Source organism: Sparus aurata, chromosome 3, assembly GCF_900880675.1.
Source record: "Sparus aurata chromosome 3, fSpaAur1.1, whole genome shotgun sequence".
Lineage (NCBI taxonomy): Eukaryota > Metazoa > Chordata > Actinopteri > Spariformes > Sparidae > Sparus > Sparus aurata.
In genome coordinates this window covers 15354753-15374619 of record NC_044189.1, presented here as the reverse complement: position 1 = coordinate 15374619, position 19867 = coordinate 15354753, and the positions used below count along the sequence as shown (strand labels likewise).

General features: G+C 42.6%; 2 protein-coding genes across 2 annotated transcripts; both read right to left on the bottom strand.

Annotated features, from left to right (window-relative positions):
- Positions 1-1441: 1441 nt before the first annotated feature.
- rbm24a (RNA binding motif protein 24a) lies at positions 1442-12875 on the bottom strand. Its single transcript, XM_030412862.1, has 4 exons — positions 12402-12875; positions 11102-11225; positions 10635-10689; positions 1442-4095 (listed from the first exon to the last, which is right to left on the bottom strand). Exons 1-4 carry the CDS (start codon positions 12567-12569, stop codon positions 3744-3746), a joined length of 699 nt encoding a protein of 232 aa, XP_030268722.1. The 5' UTR covers positions 12570-12875; the 3' UTR covers positions 1442-3743.
- Positions 12876-15244: 2369 nt separating this feature from the next.
- Positions 15245-19482, bottom strand: stmnd1 (stathmin domain containing 1). The gene is made up of 5 exons (XM_030412170.1): positions 19242-19482; positions 17879-18059; positions 17670-17773; positions 15976-16107; positions 15245-15847 (listed from the first exon to the last, which is right to left on the bottom strand). The coding sequence occupies exons 1-5, from the start codon at positions 19305-19307 to the stop codon at positions 15392-15394; spliced, it is 939 nt and encodes a 312-aa protein (XP_030268030.1). The 5' UTR covers positions 19308-19482; the 3' UTR covers positions 15245-15391.
- Positions 19483-19867: the final 385 nt, after the last annotated feature.

The window sequence follows — 19867 nt, the reverse complement described above, 5'->3', positions numbered from 1 at the left end:
CCATTCATAATATACATTTTGTCTCACTGACAGTTTAATTTCATGTCACTTTTTATTTCATAACTTCAAATAACTTTTAATGACAGTGGTCAACTTTCAGTCAAACACTTGCTAGCCTACTTTAAGCTAGCAAGCTCAACAATTGTTATCCATTTAGCATCCATTAGCTTGAGTAGCAACATCAATGTTGTCATCTGTCTCCTGCTTTATAAATAAACTTAAATAAACACAGTATGGTAAGGTTCAGCAAGCCAACTAGCTGGCTAACGAGCAAAGCAGAGCTGTGAGCTTGTTTTATTGAGTTTCAGCAGCTAACATTAGCTGATTGAAATGGTTAACTTTGCCTTGATTTGATTTAAAAAATAAAAAAGGTGCAACTCTCTGTCTCTGTTGCTGCTCTCAACAGCTAGCTAAATTGCTGACACTAGCTCTTCACTATGATGCTGAGTAAAGGGCTAATCCAAGATCACACCCCATCCGTTTCTGTCTCTGTGCTCTGTATTTAATTGTGACAGCTTGTAGTAGCATTTTTGTTGCTCTGGCTAACAGGAGCTAACTGGCTAAATCTGGTAGCAGTTCTTGAGCTTGCTATCTTATAGGCAGTAGGCATTGTGGTTAGGCAACCCTTTAATCAGTCATGGGATTATGAAATGTAATTATTAAAAGTGAAAATATAAAATAACAGGGAATTAAAGATATCGAATTCGATAAAAATATCCAATTAAATGATGATGAAACATAGTCAAGATATCCGATTTTCACTACATGATTAAAATGGCCAAACACATCGAAAATGACAATATTATTGTGACATCTATAGATTTTTTAATAATATAAATCAAATCTATCTTTAAGACACTTCGCATTGTGTTTTGTGTCTTTTTTGGCAAATAAAATACCCTTAAAGTTTAGGGTGTAGAGAGAGAAAGTCTGTAACCATAACTGTAAAAAAGAACAATTCCATCAACTACTCTCTTAAACTAGTGAAAAGGTAACAAAATTAATGCTGAACATCTTCCCTGGATTATTGAGATGATAATATCATGTGTGTATTTTTAACACAATATCACTATTTAATTATTTAACATCATAGTCATTGTGAGTATCGAGCTATTGTAATACTCCTACAATAAAAATAACAATTAGCGGATGAGATAACGTTCAGCTATTAACAATCCATTGAGTTTTTTCCCCCCAATTTGCTGGTACATTTACACAAATCATTTATATGATTATTTACCTCCTAACATCTATACTTAGCTGGCGCAGAGGAAAACTGTTAGTATTATGTTCATGGGTGTATGTACAGGAAGATATATACATATGAGGGAAGACCACACAAATGTGTACAGGAAAAGGTTGAACAGATCCCATTTCCCATTCAAATAAGCTGCAACCTGAGTTTAATATCAGTCGTCATGAAAAGAAATGTCACCACGCCTTTTAAATATAGAACATTTTATTCCAATTTTTGAGTAAATAGTGATGAAATTCTGAAGTAAAGGTTTTAATATCAACAGGACCTTTGCATTTAAATAATAACACTTTACATGCCTTCATCCAGTGACAATGGAAAAGCTTCCTTAAAAAGTTTTTTTGTCATTTATTTTTCATATTTCCCTTGTAAGAAATAGTTCAAGTATAAAAATTCCCAACAGTGTAAAATAGCCCATCTGATGAATATTAAGCAAAAGAAGCACAGCTACTGAAACCTCGACAACGACTATACATTCTAGTGGAGAAAGCAGCATTTTCGCTTGTTTTTTGTGAAAATTATTATTATTTTTTTCCTCTCATCTAAACACAGAAGAGGCAGAGTACAATATGCATGCAAACAGGCCTGCATTTAAATAAAGTTTCTTCCCTACAAAAGGCATAAAGGCATTAAGCTAATATGTAATGTCTTGTTTTAAAGAATCAAAAAAATAAAAATAAAATAAAAGTACAGTGCACATAACAGTATCTTAAATAACTCCTACATCAACATTTTTGGTTGAGTATGTTAATAATAATAATTATAATAATATTATTACTAAAACTAATCAATAACTTATATATGCCTTGAGATGAGTACATGATATTAATACAGTACCGCCGCTAAGTCTCTACTCTCAGAGCGTCAACATAGTCAACCCTCAAAAATAAATATCTTAAATAGTATTTCTCTCTTTTTTTCAGTTTTTTCTTCTCTCTTAAATAGCAGTAAAAATGTAAGGCACACAGACCAACATAACGTCAAAGAGTCAGACCCCCGTCCTCTCCACCCCACCTGGTGTTCTTGACAGACATGAGGCAGGCCAGTTGTTGGGGTGGCTTTGGTGAAAATGTGAGTGTGTGTGTGTGTGTGTGTTTGTGTTTGCGAATGTGTACCTGACACCAGACTACAGCAGCACAGAGGTGGAAGTGCTGACAGCTGCAGGGCTGAATGACTGGGGGGGCTCTGCTGTGGGGCTCTGTGTCGGGTAGAGGGGTGTGAAGTTGGTTCCCAAATGGGCCCGGCCGGGGATTAAAATGTGACAGCTCAACAAACGAGCACAAGTGATGCGTTCTTTCCAGAGTGATCTGTCTGTGTGGTGCTGGAGCGGCTCTGTCCACCCCCACCAGCAGCTGCTCTCTCCCTCTTTCTTTCTCTTTTTCTTTCTCTCCATCCCAGAGCCACAGAGAAACACAACTGTGCTGCCTTTGTGTTTGACTGCTATGTGTGCAACTCTGGATGCATGTGTACGGTGTACGTGTGTGAGTGAAACATGTGGAAAAGCAACTGATTTAGTGTTTCTCATTGTCTGAAGCCATGTTCAACCTCTCTCCTTTTGTCAGTGCGTTTGTTTTGTTTGCCAAGTCCCTCTTTAGTCCAAGAATCAAGTCAGAGTTGATGACATTTTCAGTTTTTTGTTTCTTTTCTTTGTTGTTTTGTCTCCTGGTGATTTGTTCGCTTTGCATAGGTCAAGAGGTCGAGACACAGAGTAAAAAAAGGGACATTCAGCATCAGGAAGATAAAAAGGTAGTTCTTCAAATATGTGTGACACGACGAGTTACGACTCTTCGACTTCCTGACAGTGGTCACATAATAATAGCCAACACGTTGGAAACGGTTCCATTTCCCTGATTATCAGAAAATATTAACTCCAAAAAATGCACTTGAAAAGACAAAAAAGAACAAGATGAGCCCCCAATGTGTAACGATAACAATAATAAATATAAATGTTATGAGGGCATCAAATCACTGAAAACACTTGCGAAAAAACCACAAGTGAAAAAAAAAGAGAACAGTTTCCTAAACTAACGTTAAAGACAGCAATAGGACTTAAAGGCTTAGTTTAACACCTATACCAACCACAGGGATTAGTTCCTGCATTTCTTCTCTAGAAATAAGTACTCTACTACAATGATAATAGTAATGATAATAATAATTATAGTAATAACAACAACAATAATAATAGTAAATCACTTTCCATTATTTGTTCTGCGACTTTTTTTCATTTTTCTCATTTTTTGGTTGAAGCACAGCAAGTTGGAAAGTTACTGTAAAAAGTTTCCACCTCACCATCATCATCACTACCACCACCATCACCATCATCATCATCATCATCACCTTTTAAAGCAACTCTGCCTCTGAGTCGCTGACACGCCCACCCTTAAGGCCACTCCCTCTTCCGTTTCCTTCGCTGCTCCCTCTCGTGACCAATCAGCTGTGGCTGGGGGCGGCCCTCCTCGCTCTGCATGTCCATTGGTTGCAGTGGCTGCTATTGCATGCGGTCAGCTTGCAGCTGCTGAGGCTGGTACTGACCGAAGGCTGCGGCTGCGGCCGCGGCCGAGCCCGGGGCAGCGGTGGCTAAAGGCTGCTGGACTGCATAGCCATAGCCGGCGGTAGCCACATAGCCTGCGGCGGCAGGGGATGCAGCATAGGGATATTGCTCGTATGCAGCGGCGGCGGCAGCGCTGGCTGCGGCTGCAGAATACTGCGCGTAGGCAGCTCCGGTGTAGTCGATGTAGGGGGAGGAAGCAGTGGCAGGTGCAGTGGCTGCAGGCTGCACATGAGGGATGACCACACTAGGCTGTACGAAGGCCTGAGGGTACACGTAGTGCGCCGGGATGCTGTGAAACAAACACACATGTGACAGGTTAGTTCGATTCACCCAGTCTGAGTTGACAGCACCCACCCTAAAACCCAAACTCCATCACACTGCGGCCAAGCGCCCTCCCACCACCCAGCCCCAGTCCAATCCACCAGTCAAGAACACCAAGGAAACGCCTGCTAGTAGGGATTAGAACAATATAGGGTTGCCAAAATAGAAATCTCGCTGTGAAAAGAAGATTGGAAGGTGAGGAAAATTTTCAACTCAAATCTACCGAAAAAAAAATCACATTTGCATGACTACATTTGGAGGAGGTGATGATTTCATGTTCTTGATGGGATACAACATGAGAACACGGGTTTCATATTTTCTGTTTTGGTCAGTTTTGGGTTTGTGTTTGTGGAGACAGAACTTCAGAGAAGCAGAGGGAGACGAGATGAAAAGAAAAAAGACGGGAATCTGTAACCTGCAGCTCGCTTGACTGTCACATGTGGATTTGGCCCTGGTGCCGTCCCCTTGCCTGCTGCAGGGGAGGAGAGGGAGGGGAGGCTTACAGTGCCGGGGGCCGGGGGGCGGGGGGGTGAGGACAGAGGAGATGAGCCCAGGGAAGCATTGTGAAAATGTCACTGCCACTTTGACAGCTGGACAGTTTTCAAAAAGGGACGCTGCTGGCCATTTCCCCCTCTGTGTCGGGACAAAGAGCCGGGGAGGCAGCGGGTGGAGCCGGGACTAGGCTCCGCACCCAGAGGGATGTTTCGATTAAATAAACAATTATGAACAATGAGCACATTCTGCCCTCCATGACATAGCCTTATCCCGCCCCCCCAGACTCTATAAGGACTGGAAACTCAGTCGGAAAGCAAGCATGAGGGGAGCTTTTGAAATGTACTCTACTGGATCAGAAGAGTGTCAACTTTTGGCTGCAGGTGGAAGCAAGAAGAAAAAAACTTTGTGCGTTTGAGTTTTTTATGTCCTGAAAAGAAAACCTCCCCCCACTTTTGAGATAAAAGACGAGTCAAATTAAATTTCACTTTAATCCAAATGGTATGAGAAGCATCAGACTCAACAATTCTCCAACAACAGCTGACTGTAGGTGAGTTTGAACGAAGGTGGCTCAAAAATCTGTCGAGAGAAAATCAAGGAAACCAAATATAATCAGCCGAGTCTGCATAAATGAACATCAGGTGGTGTTTTGTTTTTGTTTTTTTCTAGTCTGGATCGGGAGAGAAGAGAGGAGCTGCAGAAAATGTTACAGGTCGAAAGCCAGGATCTATCGTGGCAACCCTATTGTCAGCACTCCATTATCCAATCCAACCCACATCTCAACTGAAAACAGTGCGCCAGGAGAAAAACAGGAAAACAAAACAAGAGCAAGGCGTCAGAGAGGAAGAAATATGTAAAAATAGTCCACCTCGACTGGACGGGTTACAGAAACAACGACAACAAGGGCACAGCACAATCACTCGACTAAAGACACAAAAGGAAAGAAAAGGGAGGGTGAAAACTGAGTAAATGTAGAGGTTGGGTTTGGCTTCGGTAAAACTAAGACATACTGTACACAGGTTTGACCTGTGAAGGCCATTCACTCTCCCTAGAAACATCATCATGTGACGCTAAAAGTCCCTCAGCGCTAATGAGACTCAGCAGGGTGAGGCATGTTTCCAGGATGTTTTCCGCGGACGCCATCATTGAAACCTGCTGAATAAGAAACTCGCTCACAAAACCAGTGGAGAGACATTTCCTGTCTGTTATCCAAACTCAAAAGTGAAATCACTGAATAATTCTCGACCAGCGGGAAAGGGAGGGAAACTCCACTCACTGGCCATCATCCAATATGTAATAAAAGGCTAATATTAGCCTGATTGGTCCAACGCCAATACAACTGCAACTGCAACTAACATGGTGGCACATTGTCTGGGTTTTCCCACACAAACGCAACGCAGGTTTGTTTCTTAGAACGTTGCGATGAAGGTACTTGATAACTGTGTCTCTGAATTTACTTGGACTTTACTGATTTAAAGGGCAACTTCACCAATAATCACACATGTAAGTGTTTCCAGGTCTTGGGGAGTACCACTGCAAATGTGCATGTAATGTAAATGTACCAAATATATTTATATCACCTCTTTCATTCCAGGCTTTCTTCTCCCGTTTTCAAAATCTGGTGCCAACATTACCCACAATGCAATTTAGCCACTGAGCGACATCACTGGAGGCAATTTATCGGATTACATGTGGCTTCCTCTGGAACCACAAAAGGCTTCATACTACTTTTTTTTTCCCACACATGCATTGGTACTCCTCAAGACCTGTAAACACACTTTAATGTGAAAATGGTAAATGAGTTACCTTTTAAACATACAGGCCTTTGAGGTTTTCTTAAGCCAGTCAGATCTTTGACTGAAAAACTTGAGTATTCATAAAGACATTAGGCCTTAAAGGGGATTTCTGCACATCGGAGTCTGTTTATAGGGTGTGGAGAGTACGACTGCAAATGCAAAAAACGTTGTAAATCCTCCAGAGGAAGCTGCCAAAAGTCTGTTGGGTCCGACGACTACAAGTTTTGAAAATCGGGGGTTTGGAGTTTGAAAAAAAGGTTACCTCTCATCTCTGCTTGAGGCTTAGCGGCTCGAGGCTACAGTACATTAGCCGCTACTAGCATTAGGCACCTTTGAAAAGTTGGCCATGGGGGTGCGTTTTGGGCACTGTAGGCCCAAGGTTTTTAAAAAGGAAGAAGAGCATGTGGGATAAAAAAAGATATCTGCTTCTGCTGCATCAAATCTAATGTATGTTTTTATCTGTCCACTATGAGTCAGACACTGTCAACGACAGTGCAACAGAGCTGCTTGAGAACCATTTTACGGTCTTTCAATCAGTCTGAAGTGGTCATTACTCTGCATGAGTGACATTCAAGAAGTATGTGACTCTTGGTTGCGCCATTTTTAACAGCAGCTACTGTACATGATTGAGTGCAGAGGCTGCAGCTCAGACAGTAACTATTTTTTGACCGTCTAGCATTTTCTTCCTCCAGTGGTATGTCACATCTCCTCTGCTCTTGAAATCTAACTCCTCGCTCGCTGCTTTTCTGGGTGTTACTTTGCTGGTTGGTCGGGTAGACAAGTCCACACACACACACACACACACACGCCCGCGCGCGCGCACACACACACACACACTACACAAATGCACACGCAGACACGCACGTGGCAGAAGCAGAGGTTTTAGCCATGGGAAGCAAGGCTAGCGGAACCATTTAATATGGCCTCCTTTCCCTGGAGTATGACATAAAATAAGAAAATCAAACAAATAACATTAATTGCGTATTTTGCGAAGCCATGCCGGTACCTATAGTGTCTTTGCTGGAATGCCGCACTCATGCAACCCAGCGGTCATTAAAGTTCAGGGCTAAATAAAGGTTCCCTGCCATCGTGCATACCGCCTGCTGAGGGAGAGCAAACGTACACTGAGGTGAGAGGATCTGATGTGTTTGTGCAACACGAAAGTGTGAGAAGTTTTCGGCGATACACAAAAGAGTTTCTCATGAGACGTCTGTTGTTCCGACGATCAAGATTATTATTTTATTACTTATTTTATCTTATGTTTATGTTACTATGACCGAAACACGGATGGATCTGGTGTAAAGTTTCATTTGAAGTCTAGCGAGACTTGAGTCGTAATGCACATGTGGAAAGCTGCTTGGATCAGGTTTTTTTGTGTATAGGAGTAAATCTTTTTATTAATTCAACAATTAACAACCAAGTAAGCTGTAATTAAGATTACAAAGGCGCTGTATGGCCATAATTAGTTTGCTGGCCTCTTTTCCTTCTTGGGTGAGATTTATAATATTTATGGTGCTAGTGCTGTTTGACTTAAATAATTTTATCTGATGAAGAAAACTTTGTTACTAAAATGAGTACATGTGACCAGAAGCTGTGGTTCCTTCATTTAGTAGTTTTTTTGTTCCTTTTTCTTTCTTTCTTTCTTTCTTTTTGTTAAAGGCACTTTTTTGGGTAATTTTTCTGTCTCCCAATCAAAGGTCTTCGAGCAAGGTGGCCGAACTTTTTCCTTGAAGGGCCAAAACAGAAACTTATTGGTGGTGCCTGGGCCAAAAGGAAAATACCTTTTGCATTGTTTTGTTATGTCAAGACGCAAAGTGGTACACTGCCAGATCTGACAAACCAACTTCACCTTAAAAAAGAAATCCAGGAAACCGAGGACTTCAAACGTACGAATTAAAGCAGACTAATGGTTTTAAGTTGTTAAAACGTTTCAGCTCGTACAGCTTAAATTTAATATTCCACTTGACTTCGTAATTCTGAGGTAATTGGTTTACTGCCTTGTGAACTTTAAAAATCCTAAGTTCCTTCCATTGACTGACTCCCATTGAACGCATCACTCTGCCCTGCTATACCAGATTATGAAAACCAATTAACGAGTCGGGATCAGACGTAGACAGACAAACATTTTTTACCTCACAGAAAATGTAACAGTTAAAAACATTCTTGTTATTTAACTTAATTGTATTTCAATTAAAATGATTTCAGTTAGAAAATGTCTGGCGGGCCAACTTGAACCTACTGACGGACAGACTTTGGCTCATGGGCTCCACTTTGGGCAGCCCTTGTAATTAGGATGCCACTTACTGATATGGAGGCAAGTTTATGATTTATATTTTTGGGCATCCGTTGGAGTTTCTATCACAAAACAACGTTCACATTAAAACTTGAATCAAGTAAACTGAGTTGTGTTTTTTTTACTGGTCAGTCTGGACTGTCACATTGATTAACGCTCAAACTTGTGTTGTCCTTGGTTAAACATTAACTAACTGCCCATTTTCTCTGCAGCATTCATGTTCAAATTGTGAAAGACAAACCGACCGATGATAAAGACGTATGGGTACGGACGTGGAAAGGCTTTACGTGTATGTGGCCCTTTAAACACCCACTCTGAAACTGTTTAAATGGCCCCTGCTCTGTGCTTAGATGACAGAGACACTCCCGCACCATCGCCAGACCCCCCAACACACACACACACACACACACACACACACACACACACTGAGCTTCATGCGACTGCAGTGTCAGCATTCGGGGCTTTGTGTGGAACAATGGGCGCGCTTGTTTTCCTTAACACCACGAGCCCATGTGACGAAAGCTCGCTCGCTCCAAGAGAATGAGAGAGAGAGAGAGAGAAAGAAAAAGAGAGAGAGAGAGAGAGAGAGAGACATCCAGACATTTGTTTGTGTCACACTGGAGACTTTGGTGAGCTGAGCTTAAAATGAGCGTGCATGTGAACGTACAAAGCGCACATACAAACACAATGAGAGCATACACTCATATGTTCCAACACAACCAGACGTGCACACTCACGAACACACATATTTTCATAACCGATAGGCTTGTCATTCATTCATAATATGTACACATACACATTTCTGATTGGGCACTACGTGACCACAAGTCTCACATGTGTGGTGAGGAGAAGAGCAAAGACAAAGAGAGGGAGAGAGGGAGAGAGCGAGAGAGCAAAAGAAAGACAGGAAAGAGAGAGAGAGAGACACTTTCATAGTAAATTTGTTGCTGCTATGTTGTGTTAAGTGAAGAAAATGCTAGTAACACCAGGAAGATGCTATAAGCACACACAAGCAGTGATGGGTTGTGTTATTTCGAGGTAATAATGTGAGGAATGGGAGTGAAAAAAAACAAAACCACACAGAAAATCCACCACTCACTCCAACAAGACATCCAAAAACACACATGAAACAGCACATCCTGTTAAAAAATAAATAAATAGGTCAACCACAAGCTAAAAGCAATTTAAAAAAAATGAAATCAAAACAAAAAAAACTTTGCTAATCGTCGGCAAAGTTGACACGCTTCCACAAAAAAAAGGAAACACCCCAAAGAATTCAATCCAGCTTTTTTTTTCTTTTTTTTTTTCTTTTTTTTTTTTTGGTCATTGAAGTAAGACAGCACACGGTTTAGCTAACAACACCACTTCATAACCGCACACAAAGCTCTAAGTTCTATTCAAATAAAAAAAATAAAACAAGAGGTCAAAACCCACGTACATGCATCTATAATCACCATTTCTGAGAGCTTGTTTTTGTGTGTTTGAGTCTACAGGTAATTCCTTTTCTCTGATCTGTGATTACGTTCGCAGAACTATTCCACAAACCGTCACAGTTAGCTTAACCGAGAGCGAGCCTGTCGGACCAGAGAAAGATAGATAACATTGAGTCAGGCTGGAGGTTTCCATCATTGTCCACTCAGCACAAACACACACACACACACACTTATGTATACACACTCACACACATTTTTACAACCTAGTTTCACTGGCTGTTTGGCGGACAGTGATGAAGGGCAAAGCTAAGACTTAACGTCCACCTCTGATTATCAGCCATCAATTATGTTTGGGGAGAAAAAAGGCAAAAATCAGTCTCACAGTATGAATTCTCACACATTAAACTGTGAAGAGGTCAAATTAAAACATGAATAATTTAGTCTTTACATCACAAATGTCCTCTAAAACACACGTAGTCTCGTCAGTACTTACCCATAAGGCCTCTGGATGAACGCAGGATGAATCTGGGGAACACCAAAGGTAAAGCCTGCAAAGCAAGTGATTCGGTTGTTTAAAAAGTATCCAAATAGATTGTCTCAATAACATCGGCAGAGTATTTTGGACCTGTCAGCCTCCTGACATGTTTTTACATCAGCTCGAAAAACAAGAGAACCCTGAGGTGAAAATCAGGAAGGATTGGCTTGAATTTCTTGTTTGCTGCTTTGCCAAAAAGAAAAAAAAAAACCCGCAACTAAACATTCCCAAAACAAACACTGTGGGAACATAGACAGTTGCCACTGGCTATTCCAACGTCTGCTTTACTCATGCTGTAAATTCCCTTTAAGCAGCCATGTCTTTTCACGTCTGACTCCAACTTTTGATGGCAAGTAAAACAAGAAAAGTAAAGCAGGTAAAGTGTATTCAGGTGTGTATTTTGTGTTGCATCGATCAGTCTTTACCTGGCTGCATCACCCGAGGCTTGGCCCCCAGGTAGGCCAGGTTGACGTTGGCCTTCCTGCCGTCGATGATTGGGTTGGGGTCCTTGCAGGCTCGGTCTGCCGCCGAGCGGTCCGCCATCGTCACCTGACAGCAGAGGGGGAGACACGCAGAGGATGAGGAAAATGTGGCACTTGAAACAGATATGTAAGTGAGATTCCTGCAGACAAAAAGGGTTAAAGTCATCACATATGGACGGAGAAAACAAGATTTCGGATGGAGGTGACAGCACGTTAATCCCCTTTCTGTGTGTCCCTGCTCATGTGGCCTTCATTTACAGCGAGGTTTTGGGGTGCACACACACATCCATGGCCCTCACGTAGACGCGACTATGTACTGAACATGGCTCCATTATTACTTCCATCACACCAACCGAAATCTATCACTCTCCTCAGCCTTCATCTCTCTTTTATACCTTCTTAATCTCCAGAGACTTTCCTCACCGAATAAGCTCAAAAAACTGAGTTTTGAAAGGAAAAATAAAGAAAAAGGAGATGGTGCGACACCACTTCGACAATAAAGAGAGGACTGAAGCCAAAGTTGGAGTTGAATCTCAGTGTATGGTGTCAGAAATGTTAGCTTTCACATGGAAACGCTGGTGTTTGTGCATATCAAGGATGGCTGCAACTTTACATCATCCAAAGTGTGCCAAAGTTACTTCTCACTCATGCTTTAATAGTCTCCAGAGAGACAAAGAGAAGCTATATTGTATATTCATAATCTAAGTCCATCTGTTAAACGTGGATGTATGAATGAATCAAGCTGTCACACACAAAAAAAGAGAGCCAGAACTGCGTCTGAAATGACCTTCGTCAGGTTTTTACGACAAGTGGAAGCCAAACTATTTGCCCAACGTCATGGTGTAAGTTGTAAACAGCTTCGGGAGATGATGAAACCAGCGTGACCGCGGAGTTAAACTGCTCTGTAATATCAAGACATCATCATGATGTGGTTAGTTTTTTTTCTTCTCCCCTCCTTAGCCAACCAGAGCTGTCAAGAGTGTGAAGGGCCAGCTCGCTCTCAAACGTGTCAGGGCGCATACCACAGCGCGACAAGTTGCTGGAGATTGCGACAGAACCCCGGTGGCGAATGTAAGCTTATCAAGACCTGAACATCCCACTGCTGAGATGAAGATAAAGTCACTGGGCCGTGGTGTTGTAACAGCTGCGCACTTTAACAGGGGCGCGTAAAATGGGGGACTTTTTCCCTACGTGCGTAAAAAGTGCAAAGTTAAGTGTTCGGCTGCGTAAGAGTGATACTTACGAATCCATAACCCCGAGACTTGCCGGTCTGTCTGTCGGTAATGACCACCGCTTCTTCAATCTCACCGAACACCTCAAAATATTTCCTGAGACTTGAATCCGTGGTGTGGTAGGGAAGCCCCCCGACAAAAATCTTTGTATAGGTCGTGTCCTTTTGCGTGGTGTGCATCGTTAGTGCAAAGTACAATAAATATGAACAAAAAAAAAAGAGGAATAGTGCAATGTCTCCTTATCGGTGATTCTTTGGATGAAACGAGAGAGAGAAAGAGAGAGGGATCAGCTGGCTCTGTCACTGTTTGTCAGAAGAGAAAAACAAAACAAAAAAACTCGACAAAAATGAAGCCTGGAGGTAGATTTATCTTCCGACAGTAAAGAGGGCTGTTATATGGAGCGGATTGTCCCAGAGAGACCATCAGGTGTTTCCAGCTCTTCTTGGTTACTCTGCTGTCTAACTAAATAGGTTTGGGACCCATTCCTAAAAGCGCTGCCTCCTAACTCCACCCAGCTTTTTTTTTCAGTCCAGATCTCTGCCCGCCCACCAGCGCGCACAAACAGCTGGGAAACCGGCACTGTGTGTGTGTGTGTGTGTGTGTGTGTGTGTGTGTGTGTGTGTGCGTGCATGTGTGTGTGTGAAACACTGGCGCTCCTGCACGGCAAAGATCCGGACTGTCTTTACTGGATTTACTTAATTAACCATCAGGGTCCATCGGAACCTGATGCCACTGATGCCGGGGACAAAGATACTCGACAACGAAACAAAGCGATTGATTTTCACAGACTTATTAATTAATATCTGTTGGCTTTTGGTCTTTTCTCTCTCCGGTGAGATAAAAGCAGATCAGGTTTGGACTTTTTTCCTGTCCTGTGTCTCTGTGGGCTCCCTGCAGGAACAGCCGGTCAGATGGAGGACGCAGCTCGGGGACGAACAGCAGCAGCAGCAGCAGGCAGACAGGTGCAGCTTTGAGGCTCCGCTGGAAGGATCAGCCTTCAGGACACATGTGGGGGGGTTGACAGAGTTTTGGCAACACCCTGTGTCCGTGCAGGCAGCCATAAAGCATGCAAGAGTGGCGAAACCATGGGTTTCCCTTCACATGTCCGTCTTTTCCTTCACGTTAAGGTTTTGAAAAGTCATACCTAATCATCATCATACCATCATATCAAATTAGATAAATGCATATATTTATGTATTTTTTTTTGGGGGGGGGATCCTTGAGATGAAAAGTCTTTGCTAATTCCACCCCTTATTACCTTGGATAGATAATGATCGTGTTTCAATAATCGGATCCAGTGCGAGCATCTCCAAATGCGCCGTGCGTCATAGAGTTACGCGCAGCTTTTATGATGACAGAAGATCGAGTCAAAGTCAGAGATCAATTCAATCAAGAGTGTCGGAACATGAATGATTAAAATAACTCGTGACGCTGCCCTGCCGGATGGATGGATGGATGGATGGATGTCCCTTTTCAACAGCCGGGACGAGTAACGTGAGAGGGAACTCTGCTGTTAATCATTCATGGCGGCTCCGGCGTCCATGAGCGCGTCCTACATACAGCAGCTACACCGCGTCCTGCCATGTCCGCGCTGTGAGACAACACATAGTATTTATTTGTTTTCCTCTACTTTTACTACCAATCAAATCAAGTCACGCTGTTCCCTCAAGTTAGATGTTCAGCTGTCTGCGAAGAAAAGTTTGGCTGAGTAACTGCTCCCCTTCGTGTGGACTGATTCATAAAAAAACTACAACCAGGATCTTTATTTCTTGAAGAGAGAAGTGCGCGCTGTCACATCCAGCAGACCTCAGATCACAAAGAAATGCAACCCGATAGAGCGCCTTTCTTTCTTTCTGTCTGCGGTGTCTCTGTCTCCCTCACTGTTTTATTCATGGAGCCACGCGCGCTTTAAAGTCCGAGTGGAGTCGTGAAAAAAGAGGGGGACCAGTGTCGAGTTTCCCAGGCTCAACAATGGGGATCCGGTCAGGTTGCGTCCAATTGTTGCTTTCTGTTCATGTGCAACATGCTGACTCAGTCTGAATCCTCGTAAACTTTTTTTTTCCTTTTCTTACAACAGCGGGGCCACTGAAAGCTTCAATCATTCTTACATTTTCAATGAGCTTCAGATGCACTCAGTGGACATGTGTGTGCAGCGATCACCGGAGACATTATGTTATACATGTGGTTCTCATCTGAAGAGCTGAGGCCCTGTCTCTAAACTCAGATCGGTTTACACATGTTCCGTTATCACCACTTCAAATCGAATTGGGATTCCTTTTGAGTTAAAGACAAAAAAAATGTAGAGTTTACTGAACCTGACATTGTGCTTCAGCTGCACCTGTCAGACAAGGAAAAGGTCAAAGTTCACCCGCAACAGCTGAATACTCACAGCTCAGTCACAATGAGGGCGTACTCAACAACCTTAAAACCTCTCAGAACACGTCCGAAAGTTAAAACTGCGCCTGGTTAATGAGTTAATCTCGTAAAGATTGAAGGTTTCCACAATCCCGACGAATGACTGAGCGCCCACAGACAACACATAGGGGAAAAAAATAGGAAACTTTATTGATCAAGCTTTTCACACAAGGCACGTCTTCACATGCTGCCGAACTCCTGACGTCTCATCTCACAGATGACTTCGGGGAGCTGTGACACAACCGTAACCCGCTGAAACAGCGCCATCTTTCGTCCGACAGGACAACTGCACAGTACAACATTCACATGCAGAATAGACAACTGAAACAATTAAATGTGAAAGACAAATCGCACTCAAGTTCATCTCATATCTTGGCGACATCATTAAGTCTTGGTCGTGTTTTATTAAAGCATTCACTGAGACAAGAAAACCCTCATGTTCCTAAATTACAACAGTTACTTTATTCCAAAACAAACACATACTGTGTACACGTCTTTACATCGTTCTTCAGGCCTCCGTTTGTGCAAAAGGAATACTTTTGGCTCCCTCTGTTGCTGCTGATTCATGGCTCATTTGTGTAATAAATCAAAACATCTCATCTTTGCCGTCTGCACGTTGAAAGCTAGAATCACTCTCCAGCTGATCGCACCTGAGCTCCTCCACCTGGGTCAACTTGTCCTCCTCCTCCTGCTCCTCCTCATCTTCACCATCCCCACTTCCACTCTCTGCACCTTCCCCTCTGCTCTCTCCTCTCATTCCTCCCTCCACACTCCCTCCGCTCCTGTCCGCTGGGCCCGTTTGTTTCCCACTCTCCCTGCCGTCACCTGCCGCCTCTCTCACCTGCTCGCCGCCCTCGGCCTCCTCTCGTACAACCTGGCTGTGAGGCGGCAGATCTGGGGGGTCCGGGGTGAGAGGATGCTGCATCGGCTCCACAGGGGTGGCGGCCGCGTCCTCTGTCTCCTCTGTGCTGGAGGCGGAGGCAGGGCTACGAAAACGGGCAGACTTGGCCCTCAAACGTGACTTGAGCTCGTCTTCCCTTAACTGAGAAAGAGAGGAGGGAGCAGATAAAAAAAAAAAAACATTAGATTAACAGTGAGAGGGAGAGGGAGAGGGAGAGGGAGAGGGAGGGCTGAGGTGTTCTGGTACAGAAACACACAGAAACACTGCACCTTGCGTCTCTCCTCAACAAGTCTTATCTTCTCCTCAATCTTTTCTCTGCTGGGGAGACTTTGCATCTTATCGGCCTTCAGAGACTCCAGTCTTGCTGGAGGTCTTCGCCTGACTCCCTCTCTGTCATCCAGCTGATGGACACACAGACAGAAGGAGACAGAGCACAGACAATCACCACGCTGCAGGTGACTGAACGTTTACTGAAACTGATTGACATGGATGAGACAGTTTAGCAACACAAATCAATGTCTTGCACAAATACACACTTTATGAATTATCAATTTATTAGAATATTTCTACTTTACTTTCTAGAAGCGTATTCTTTCAGGTAAGCAATATGTGTGGGTGATGGGAGTTACGTCTTTTTCACGTTTAAGAACACCATATTCTTTTCTTTTTTTTTTTTAAACGTTTTAACATTTTGAACCGTTGTAGCAGAAAAGGGCACAGTACTCAACTTTATTGTTTTGGTTCCACAAAACATCAGACAGATTTGCTGGTGAACATACTGGAGCACTAATCAGCTAAAGAGTTCCAATATTTCTCTCAGGAGTTGGCAGAGAACTAAAACAGACTAAAACAGAGCATATACTGGATTTACATTCCTTAGCTGGACAGAAATGTGACTTTTAAATGGTGCTAACTTGCTCTGTGTGTGTTGGATGTGTAAATAAGCAGCGGTGATGATAATTTAGTGTTGTGTTCATTTATTTTTGATGACCTTAAGAAGCCAAAAAATAACCCCAACTCCAGCAGGTTTAAGAGATGTTGTAGTCCTGTTAATAATCGAGTTACGGCTCTGGCTCAGGGGTGGAGCAAGCGTCTTGGTCCGATTCCCCTGGTTCTTGCATGTTGAAGCATCCTTGGGCAAGATGCTGAACCCAACGGGCTGGTCATCACTTCTGCTGAACCCAACGGGCTGGTGGCATTTCTTTCTGCCACTGCTTTTAACTGAAGCAATTCAAGTCTTTGAACTGCATTATGACTCTGACTCTACAGTCTTGTTTCTTTTAAAGCTTCTCTATTTTAGCCTACTTGTTTTGATGTTTGTTTCTTAATGTTTTTACTGGTCTTAAAATGCTATTTTAATTTTTTTTTTAATGCAATTTTTAATGTCTTTTAAATGAAATTTTTATGTCTTTTAATGTAATTTGTGTGTGCCTGTAAAGCACTTTGAGTTGCCTTGTGTCTGAATTGTGCTATACAAATAAACTTGCCTTGCCTTGCGTGGCAGCCACCGCCATCAGTGTATGTATGAATGACTTTAATTTGCTTGGGACAAAAGCGCCTGGTAAATGTAAATCTACAAAATACATTCGCCGATCACAGTCATCTGAACAGCATGTGTGCTCTGAGCTTGAACATTAACAGTGGTGACATGATAATATCACATTATTTGTATGTATCCGTATTTTTGAAGGAGTACCTTGATATCAATAGTTTCATGGATGACTATGGTGCTTTGAAAGTATATGAAAACACAAGGAAAATAAAACTAAGTAATTTTTTTTAACATTCAGAAAAATGTTATGCAACTTTTAAGAAAACGTTTAATATCTCAATATTATCACGATCAAAATCTATGTCAAGGTCCAGACAAATATCCCAACTCTGTTCTACAGTTCTATTAAAGTGTAACACGACCTGTTGACCTGGTTGATAGGTGGTGTTTGCATGTTTCACAGGTTCTCACCATGATGCTGTAGGCCTCTCCAGCAGCACTGCCCCTCTGCCCCACTGGTATGATGCCCTCATTCAGCAGCTCCTCCAGGATCTCACTGGACTGCTGGCGCAGGCCTCGGAGACGGACAAAACAATAACACTGATAGGTCGTGTGCATTGGATTCTCTCTACAATGTGACGCAGTCTGATTTATTCAGCGTGTTTGTGGCAAACACTCACCATCTTCTGTAACTCTGTCTGCTTCACTTTCTCCGACACGAGTGAGGGGAGGAAGTTTTCTGGGCAGCGCTCCAGGTAAGACAGGGAGCTCTCTGTTCTCCTCCATCACCACCCCGCTGTCCTTGGTGCCCTTTGACACGGCCGAGTCGCCGCGACCATCGAGTTTACTTCCCGTCTCATCCTGCCAACACAGAGACACAATATGAACACAGAAACATGCCGCAAGATATTTTTCCATAACCTCACCCCATTCTGTATCCCAGACATGATGCTGTCATGGTGACATTGTGTGTTGACACATTGTCATGAACACAGTAGCTCAGGAACAATAATGATAAACAAGCAGGTAACACATACAGATTCAAGTACATTTAGCTGACAATCCACACAACATTTATTTAAGGGTAAATTAGGTGCCTATTAAAGGTGCTATTTGAAAGGAAAGCTGATTTTTGAGTCTCATTCCCAACTCATCAAATTCTGACCCTCCGGGATGGTGGCCGACTTCTCCTACAATCCCAAAACTTCCAAGAGCTGGGAATGACTCAAAAATTAACTTTTCTTTGAAACAGCACCTTCAGGCATTGTATAATGCATTATATAAAAGGTTCTAAGAAGTTTAAAAACCTCCTCTGAAAGGGTCTTACTATTAAACACAGGTAAGAATTCAGGGATGTTTCTCATGTACTGAAAGCTCCTAAAAATCCCTAAAATCTTAAATCATAACATCTTACTATATTGCTATGTGATACTTTATTTGTATTTGAATAATCCTCTTAAAATCCCCTTGAAATATTTCAATTATATAATATTTCTGACATTGTAAGGTAAAATAATTAAGGGATTCAGGTTCTATGTGTGCATTATGGATACCATGTCACTGTTTTACTTTTTATAGTAAAGTGCACAGAAACTCACTGGGTGATGTGCACATTAAATCAAGTTGAAGTACATTTAGCTGACAACATACAGGTTTACTTTTAATAAAATATTATGATATTGTGATATTTTTTACTTTGGTAAATGAGATTAATACCTCTACCACCAAGTGTTTTTTAATCTTGTTACAAATTATATTTTGATAGTTTACTAAAGTAACAGTGACTCAGTTAGTCAGTTACGCAGACTTGAAGCAAATCTTCTTCTCAAGACACAAGATTTACTGGCACACAGATTTCGGCGTAACAGCTGTAGCTAACTTTTCGCCCAAAAGTGTTAGCTCTAGCTGACTACAACACGTTGACGCCAACATGTCTAGTCCAGTCCACTAATACTAGACTAGTTTTTACTTTAAAATAATTTTAAACTCCCCTCCACAGTTTCACCCTTCTGAAAGTGGCGGGTTGTGACAGACGGAGCCTACCTCGTCCTCCTTCGCCTCTTCCGGTCCCAGCGGTTGGACCGTGTTTACAGAGCTGCTGCATCCCATATTCACCTGACGGCTACGATGTGAAATAAGTCCATAAAGGTGATAAATGTATGCTTTGATTACACCTCGGTGTGTTTTATCTCTGTTATCTGACCCGTGTCGCCTCGCATTCCTTCAGACGGACATGTCTCCATGGACTCGGTGCGTTGCTAACGGCCGTTGCTACAATAAATGTGACCCGGTCAAAGAGGTGACACCCAGGAACAAGCTGCGGGTGTCAGAGGCAGGACACAACAAAACACCGTGACCAGATGTGTCACTGACACTGTGGCCTTCAGTCTCTCATCAGATCATTAAAAGGACTCTCAAACACAAGGGATGTAGCCAAGAGGTCAAGCTGAGGCCAGGGCCCCTCCGCCACACATGCCCCAACTATATATTTTATTATATCTGCAGACTTTAATTTCCCCCGGTTGTATTAATCATGCATGGCAGCCTCCGGCATCGGTGTGTGAATGTTTGTATGAATTACTGGAAGTCGCTTTGGACAAAAGTGCTAAATTCCCTAAATGTAAATTAGTTTTAACCATCCAGACTGATTAAGTTGTTACCATATATAT

Excerpts from the sequence above, each read along its gene's own strand:
- rbm24a (XM_030412862.1), bottom strand. The coding sequence starts at position 12,569 with ATGCACACCACGCAAAAGGACACGACCTATACAAAGATTTTTGTCGGG. Across the intron at positions 11,226-12,401 it reads AGTCTCGGGGTTATGGATTC|GTGACGATGGCGGACCGCTC; the intron begins GTAAGTATCACT and ends CTCTGCTGTCAG. Across the intron at positions 10,690-11,101 it reads GCCTCGGGTGATGCAGCCAG|GCTTTACCTTTGGTGTTCCC; the intron begins GTAAAGACTGAT and ends CTTGCTTTGCAG.
- stmnd1 (XM_030412170.1), bottom strand. The coding sequence starts at position 19,307 with ATGGGATGCAGCAGCTCTGTAAACACGGTCCAACCGCTGGGACCGGAA. Across the intron at positions 18,060-19,241 it reads AAGAGGCGAAGGAGGACGAG|GATGAGACGGGAAGTAAACT; the intron begins GTAGGCTCCGTC and ends CTGTGTTGGCAG. Across the intron at positions 16,108-17,669 it reads GAGAGGCCTACAGCATCATG|CTGGATGACAGAGAGGGAGT; the intron begins GTGAGAACCTGT and ends TGTGTCCATCAG.